The 8,342-nt window shown below is 49.1% G+C and overlaps 1 protein-coding gene across 1 annotated transcript in view; it reads left to right on the top strand.

The window, feature by feature from the left end:
* The first annotated feature begins 5,700 nt into the window (after positions 1–5,700).
* Positions 5,701–8,342, top strand: part of LOC138641528 (secreted Ly-6/uPAR-related protein 1-like) — a 38,821-nt gene continuing 36,179 nt past the window's right edge. Inside the window, exon 1 of the mRNA XM_069728999.1 lies at positions 5,701–5,795. Coding sequence (XP_069585100.1) covers positions 5,741–5,795 — 55 coding nt within the window. The 5' untranslated portion in view covers positions 5,701–5,740. The remainder of the gene's footprint in view (positions 5,796–8,342) is intronic.

Below are 8,342 nucleotides of genomic sequence, written 5' to 3'. Positions count from 1 at the left end.
TATTTTGATTTTGCTGTTATAGATGTGAACACATGATATGATCATCCATGTTGTTGTTCATGCTTTTAATTGTGCTTTAATCTGCACCTGCTGTTTCTTCATGCCGATTGGGGCTGACGCCTGGAGGAGGTGGGTATGTTTCCCATATCTTCTCAGGCATCACTTCCTTTCAGCGTGGACCCGTAGAAGCGCCGGTTTTGCGTGAAATGGCCGTTGTCCTCTCCCCGCTCACCTCTTTCTCCTCACTCCCCCGTGCCGTGAAGATGTTTTTACGTATACTTCAATAAAGACAAGCCTTGATCACAGGTCTGGTGAGTGTTGCCGCGTTCTTTCTACTTTTGCTACGTGGTATTTTCTGCTTTCTCTACGCGAGCACCTCCTGAGACTGTCGGGTCTCCATTATTGAGGACTAAGTGTGCACCTGATCTCGCTTTAAGGCTGTGCTGCTGCATTTTGCTTCTTTTTGTGGTTTTATACAAGTTTCCTGATGTTCTGTTCCCTGGCTTATATTTCGTTTTTTGTTTATTAACAATTTTAATTTGCTTCAGATGGTATGCGGCCCAGCATATGGCTGGTGGGTCATTCGTACATATATTGGGCAGCTCGGCGTGCTGAATTGTGCCCAGGAGGACAATCGCCCGGCTTCACAGGAATGGACGTTATCTGGCGTGGTACGAGGGGTCTTATCTGGTCTCAAGTCCTTCCGGAAGTTGTCCATATTGCAAGAGTTGCGTCTTCCCTGACAGTGGTGGTTATTCATGCCGGAGGGAACGACCTGGCTTCTTTTTCTCTCGCTGAACTGTTAACCCTTATGAGAGCCGATTTGGAAAAATTTCCGGGTTTCTTTCCAGTAATGCGTTTGGTTTGGTCGGAGCTGATTCCTAGGCTGGTTTGGAGAGGCGCCAGGGAGCTGAACACCATGGAAAGATCTAGACGCACTTTAAACCAGCGAATATCTCGTTTTATCAGATTTAAGAATGGTGTTGTGGTGAGGCACCACCGATTAGAGGGGAATAATTCGGGTTTTCTCCTCCCAGGTGGGGTTCATCTTAATGATGCTGGTTTGGATAGTTTTCTGGATGGTCTTCGGGAAGGGGTGGTTCAGGCGCTCCATTCTTTGGGTGGGTCGTAGCTTGGGTCCCGGGCTACTCCGTGGTGGAATGGGTAGAGATTCTGGTGGTGAAGATACCTGCACCGGGAGACCGGAAGGCAGACAATCTCCCTGCACCCAATTAGTTGGCAAATTTTGCCGGTGTTAAGCTGCGACCATAATTTTAAGCCAAAGAAAAGAAGGAAGTTATTTTTGAATAAATAAACGAGTTATATTGAAATAGGCATGTGTGGCGTCACTTTGTGGGAGAGGAGTTTTCTGGGTTGTGGCAGTCTGAGGGACACTGCGGTACTCCCGCTGTCCCCTGACTGCCGGGCCCCTGCATGGCTACCCCCGGTCTCCCACGGGGTGACGTCACTTGTGATTGGGTGGCCGCGCCGCCGGGGGGCATGGCCTCATTTGGAAGGGGGACGAGCGCGCCTCGATGCAGCTTCCGGTCCTCATTCTGAACTTGGACCTGGTTCCCGCCCTCCCTTTCCTTTGTTTGGTTGGTTTTTCAGTCGCAGCTGCGGAATGGGTGGAGATTCTCGTGGTGAAGATACCTGCACTGGGAGACCGGAAGGCAGACAATCTCCCTGCACCCGATTGGTTGGCAAATTTTGCCGCTGTTAAGCTGCGACCATAATTTTAAGCCAAAGAAAAGATGGAAGTTATTTTTGAATAAATCTTTCCTAAATAAACGAGTTATATTGAAATAGGCATGTGTGGCGTCACTTTGTGGGAGAGGAGTTTTTCTGGGTCGCGGCAGTCTGTCAGCTCTTTCGGAACTCCTAAAGTGAACCCGCAGAACCACGACAACGAACCTCCCAAGGGTGAGCTGGCCTGGTGGACCACCCCCAATACAGGGAGTGTTAGGGGCAGGCCCAAGGGAGACTATTGCCGCAGAAGCTGATACCCGGGGACAGGAAGTAGGAGTGGAAAAGTCGCAGAACTGGCTAAGACGGAGACACAGGACAGACTGGCAATGACTGAGACTAAGAATAGGCTGTATATGGCGGACGCCCAGGACAGTCCGGATAAGGCGGACACCCAAGACGGACTGGATATGGCGGAAACACCGGTCAGGCAGGGTATGGTGGAAATACAGGACGGGCAGGGTATGGTGGAAACACAGGGCGGGCAGGGTATGGCGGACACACAGGACAGAGCAAGGTATGGCGGAAACACAGGACAGGCTGGGTATGACGGACGGACAGGACAGAGCAAGGTATGGCGGACACACAGGACAGAGCAAGGTATGAAGGGACCTGGGTCAAATGAGGACAAATGACAATCAGGCAAGGAGGCAGAGGAAGAGTTACCTTAAATAGAAGAGACGCAGAAGGACTTCTGGGTCAGGGTCCTCCAGGGTCAAAGAGAGGAGAGAGGCATGCCAGTTTATCAAAAGGGAAGGTGCGCGTGCGCAGAGGGAGTTGGAGTGCGAGGTGCGCATGCGCAGCCGGCGGAAGCCCAGAAGCTGCGATGAGACATGAAGAGGAGAAGGAAGAACGTGCACCCGCAGGAGGAGCGCGCCGAAGCAGGTAAGTATGCCGGCGAGTGGAGAAGGGAGTGAGGGGCAGAGCGGCAGGCAGGGCAGTAGGATCGGCGGCGCAGAGCGGAGCCGTGACAATCACAGCTGCTCTTCTGTGTGCTCATTATGGTCCCTCCACAGCACGAGCCTGCAGCTGCGGCACAGACTCTTCAGCAGCCAGGAATGTCTGTTTCTAAACAATTCATGACCAATTTGGACGATATCAGACTGTCTGATATGATACAAATCCTAAGGACCAAGAGGAGTTGAACCTTTTTAATTTCCAGGACTGGCCACACAAGGACCAGAGACTTCAAGTTCAGGACTGGCCACACAAGGACCAGGGACTCCAGGGTCAGGACTGGCCACACAAGGACCAGGGACTTCAGGTTCAGGACTGGCCACACAAGGACCAGGGACTTCTATTGCCCTAGGCTGCCCATGGTCCCTGTGCATTCTCGTGCTCTCTGACTTTTGGTTTCTGTCTCCGTCTCTGCAGTACCCCATCCGTTCCTGTGTTCCTGCATTGTTCCTGCCAGTCTCTCCATCTCTCCTGTAACCCGTCCGTTCCTGCGCTGTTCCTACCAGTCTCTTTGTCTCTCCTGTACATCATCTGTTCCTGTGTTCCTGCCTTGTTCCAGCCAGCCTTTGGGTCTCTGCAGTACCCTGCTAGTTCCTGTGTCCCTGCGGTGTACCTGTCAGCTCCTGTGTCTCTGCGGTACTCCTGTCAGTCTCTGTGTCCTTGCATCTCCTGTGTCTCCTGTTTGGTCCTTGCCATTTCCCTAGCCTCTGTCACTCTCATCAGTCTAATGTTCCTTCTTTTCTGTCTTAGTCCCCCAGCTCCCTTGGCGATAGTCCCTCACGGGCCTGCCCCTAACTCTCCCTGTATAGGGGGTGGTCCATCTGGTTAGCCCGTCCATGAGGGGTTCGTTGCCGTGGTCCAGAGGGTCCACTTTTTCACCCTAAGCATCATAACTACATAATGGGATAGGACTTTGGAGATGTGAATACCCTTTAAGTTTTTTGAGAGTAAAGTCTAAATTCTCATATCTTTCCTTCAAGTGCACAGAATGTCCTGCAGGCACTGACATACTCGCTGCCATTGTGCAGTAGAACAGCTTTCAGACTTTTTTTTAGGATGAATCAATAATCTCCACTTGCACACATTGTGCTCAATGTTACAACTTTACATCAGCCCAGGAATCTCACTGTAATCACTAAAGCCCCGTGGCAGGATTTCATTTTCTCTGCTTCTGTACTATGAAAAACTAATTCTAATCAATTTAAGGTGAAAGAAAAAGTCTCTGTTTGGGAAAAACTGTACGTGATGGAATTTTGTTTATATTTTCACTAAGTTCAGCGATAGAAAGTATAAAAATCATCTGCTACTTTTCAAACCATTTTACCCTGGCAGAGCTGTGTATTTATGTAAATGTATAAAATTTGAGGTCTGAATGATGAGCCTGTTGATCGACATTCGGGACCAGAAGGTGTGATGACACAGAACTTTATCTTAATTATCCAGACGTCTATTTTCAGCAATCCTTATCTACATGTTAACTTTTGAATATATGCGTTTCTATCTTCAGTTGGCCAAAAGTCTGAAATGTTGACTATTCTTGTAGGTTAAATTGATATTTGTAAATTGATGAATGGTTGTTATTTACCTCTTATACCAACTCCTACAGTTTATTGTACTATTATCTTTGCAAGACAGTGATGAAGGGTTATTAAACAATGGATATTTTCTTAATATGTTGAGTGACCATCTTGTGGGTGTTGTCGCTTGTTGATGTGCAAAACAAAGGAGTACAAACTATGCAAACTGATAAAATAGGCACGCAATGCAAAATAATCTCATCTCACCATACTCTTGACCCATGGATTCTGGCTTGAAGGCAAACAATTGTGAGCTATATAAAGGGGATATGTAACAATATATCCAAGAGATCCAAGATGTCCAATAGTTCCAGAGATACAAAGAACTCTTTAAAAAACCATAGCTAGGAATGCTCTACAGGATAGCTGCGAGACCATAGCTCCATCATGAGGGACACAGATTTCACATTCGACAGGAGGCCAGCTTAGGGGACCACGGCCCCGGCTGAAAGAATACAGTTCAGCTCCATTGACCATCACTAAACCTATAGATATGTTTGGGAAGGTCAGGATGTGGACCCACTGGTCACCAGAACCCATGGATAGGTTTGGAATAGTAAGGATTTGGACCCACCAGTCACCTGATCCCCATTGATACATTTGAGAAAGCCAGGATTAGGACCCACCGGTCGCTTGGCTCCATGGAGATCTTCAGAGAAGCCAGGATGTTACCCTTTGTTCATCTGGCCTTCTACCTCAATGGACTGTCAGCTTCCTATGCTTGTCGGTACATCCTCTCTGTGCATGCCACAGGTGGGGTAGTCAACCCTGGAAGCTCTGAAGTCACAGCTGCTCTTATCCCGGCGAATCAGCGGAAGGGTGAGACTCTAATTTGCAGCATTTTGGGTATTTTGCTGGGACAATTTTACGTGTTATTTGCCTGTTTTGTAGTAGTATTATGTCCATGATAAAAGGAGAGTAGATGTTTAGTGGGATGAGTCCTTGTCCATGAGTTTTCGGCTAGCGGACTAGGGCACCCTCTGACCCTGTGTCTCCACAGGAGGGTAGAACTTTCTTTTCAGGGCAGATTGGATCAAGCATTATGGCTGTGCCAATACCCTTTCCCTTTGTCCTTTCCCAACACCTAATTTAGCCTGACGGACATCTGTCTTTGCAAAACATGTAACTGTGTTGCTAGAATCCATAGTGCAGAGGTCCACCTCAGTCACCAAATCTAGGGTGGTGTGAAGTCCAGCACAAGACCCTCTAATATCAGACTTTCTCTTACAGAATGACGCAAGCCGAGACGTCTCGTTATCAATCGTCGCAACTTTTTTCCGTAACTGAAAGGCAGAAATAATGTAGGATAATTACAGATCTTATGTGAGGAAATGTAACCTAATAACTACCAGCGGCGTCATTACACAAGATATTCTGTGTCTGATAATCCGGGGAGGACCTGTGCTATAAATCTAAGCAATCTCATATACAGCACCGCAATCACAGGTCCGGACATCAAGATGGGAAGATTTATATTCACCTGCTTCCTGACTGCCGCACACACTGTGCTCATGGGTAAGAGACTGTAATGTATGTACCCAAAGACTCCACCAGCAGAATAGTGAGTACAGCTCTGGGGTATAATATAGGAGGTAACTCAGGATCAGTAATGTATGTACACAGTGACTGCACCAGCAGAATAGTGAGTGCAGCTCTGGGGTACAATACAGGAGGTAACTCAGGATCAGTAATGTATGTACACAGTGACTGCACCAGCAGAATAGTGAGTGCAGCTCTGGGGTATAATACAGGAGGTAACTCAGGATCAGTAATGTATGTACACAGTGACTGCACCAGCAGAATAGTGAGTGCAGCTCTGGGGTATAATACAGGATGTAACTCAGGATCAGTAATGTATGTACACAGTGACTGCACCAGCAGAATAGTGAGTGCAGCTCTGGAGTATAATACAGGATGTAACTCAGGATCAGTAATGTAATGTATGTACACAGTGACTGCACCAGCAGAATAGTGAGTGCAGCTCTGGAGTATAATATAGGAGGTAACTCAGGATCAGTAATGTAATGTATGTACACAGTGACTGCACCAGCAGAATAGTAAGTGCAGCTCTGGGGTATAATACAGGATGTAACTCAGAATTAATAATGTAATGTATGTACACAGTGACTGCACCAGCAGAATAGTGAGTGCAGCTCTGGAGTATAATACAGGATGTAACTCAGGATCAGTAATGTAATGTATGTACACAGTGACTGCACCAGCAGAATAGTGAGTGCAGCTCTGGGGTATAATACAGGATGTAACTCAGAATTAATAATGTAATGTATGTACACAGTGACTGCACCAGCAGAATAGTGAGTGCAGCTCTTACAAATACTGGCTTACAAATACTGATGTAAAATACTGACCAAATACTGCTAGTGTGACGGCAGCCTAACACTATATTACTGCAGAGCTGATTATGCAGACAGCACTTTGGCACAGCAGAGCTGAGTGTGCGGACGAGACCGTGGAGTAGCCCAGGCAAAAGTCAGTCTGGCACCTTAATACAGACTGTATAACAGTGGAATGTCTGCACATTGTATCAGCAGGTTACTACCTGAATACTCACGTGTCATACAGCGGCCAGAACAGGCCAAGGAGCATGACACTAGCATGTGCTGATAGATCCCAGAGAGACGGACACCGGGGAAGAGAGACGGATGCCGGGGAAGAGAGACAGACGCCGGGGAAGAGAGACGGATGCCGAGGAAGAGAGATAGATGCCAAGAAAGAGAGACGGACGCCGGGGAAGAGAGACCGATGCCGAGGAAGAGAGACAGATGCCAAGGAAGAGAGACAGACGCCCGGGAAGAGAGACCGATGCCGAGGAAGAGAGACAGATGCCAAGGAAGAGAGACAGACGCCCGGGAAGAGAGACGGATGCCGAGAAAGAGAGACAGACGCAAAGGAAGAGAGATGGATGCCGGGGAAGAAAGAAGGACGCCGAGGAAGAGAGACGGATGCCAGGGAAGAGAGATGGACACCGAGGAAGAGAGACGGATGCCGGGGAAGAGTGACGGATGCCGGGAAAGAGAGACGGACGCCAGGGAAGAGAGACAGATGCCGGGAAAGAGAGATGGACGCCAGGGAAGAGAGATGGACGCCGGGGAAGAGAGATGGACACCAGGGAAAAAGTGATGGATGACGAGGAAGAGAGACAGATGCCGGGGATGAGAGATGGATGCCGGGGAAGAGAGGTGGACGCTGGGGAAGAGAGACAGACGCCGGCGAAGAGAGACAGACGCCGGGGAAGAGAGAAGGACGCCGAGGAAGACAGACGGATGCCGGGAAAGGGAGATGGACACCGAGGAAGAGAGACGGATGCTGGGGAAGAGAGATGGACACCGAGGAAGAGAGACGGATGCCGGGGAAGAGTGACGGATGGCGGGAAAGAGAGACGGACGTCGGGGAAGAGAGACGGACGCCGGGAAAGAGAGATGGACGCCGGGGAAGAGAGATGGACGCCGGGGAAAAAGTGATGGATGACGAGGAAGAGAGACAGATGCCGGGGATGAGAGATGGACGCCGGGGAAGAGAGGTGGACGCTGGGGAAGAGAGACAGACGCCGGCTAAGAGAGACGGACGCCGGGGAAGAGAGATGGACACCGAGGAAGAGAGGACATCGGGGAAGAGAGATGGACACCGAGGAAGAGAGGACACCAGGAAAAAGAGATGGACTCACCCCGGGGAAGAGAGATGGATGGCCTGGAGCTGGTGCCAAGATAGCTGAGTAACCCATATGTAAAAGCATGCTTACAGAATCCCTTTAACAGTAGTATGCATCACCTTTAAATAGGCACTAGTCACTGTACTATATAGAAATATTTCTGCCAGTTTGTCTGATCTCATAACTGTGACCTTTACTCCCAGGCATGGCGAATATTCAATGTGGTGGCTCCTGTGCACTATCTGTACCTCGTATGGTGGCTCCTGTGCACTGTGTGGTGATATCTGTACTTGGTGTGGCGGCATGTGCACTGTGTGGTGGTATCTGTACCTCGTGTGTCGGCTCCTGTCCCCTGTGTGGTGGTATCTGTACCTCGTGTGTCGGCTCCTGTC

The sequence above is a fragment of the Ranitomeya imitator genome, chromosome 6, assembly GCF_032444005.1.
Source record: "Ranitomeya imitator isolate aRanImi1 chromosome 6, aRanImi1.pri, whole genome shotgun sequence".
Classification (NCBI taxonomy): domain Eukaryota; kingdom Metazoa; phylum Chordata; class Amphibia; order Anura; family Dendrobatidae; genus Ranitomeya; species Ranitomeya imitator.
This window is presented reverse-complemented; position numbering and strand designations above follow the sequence as displayed.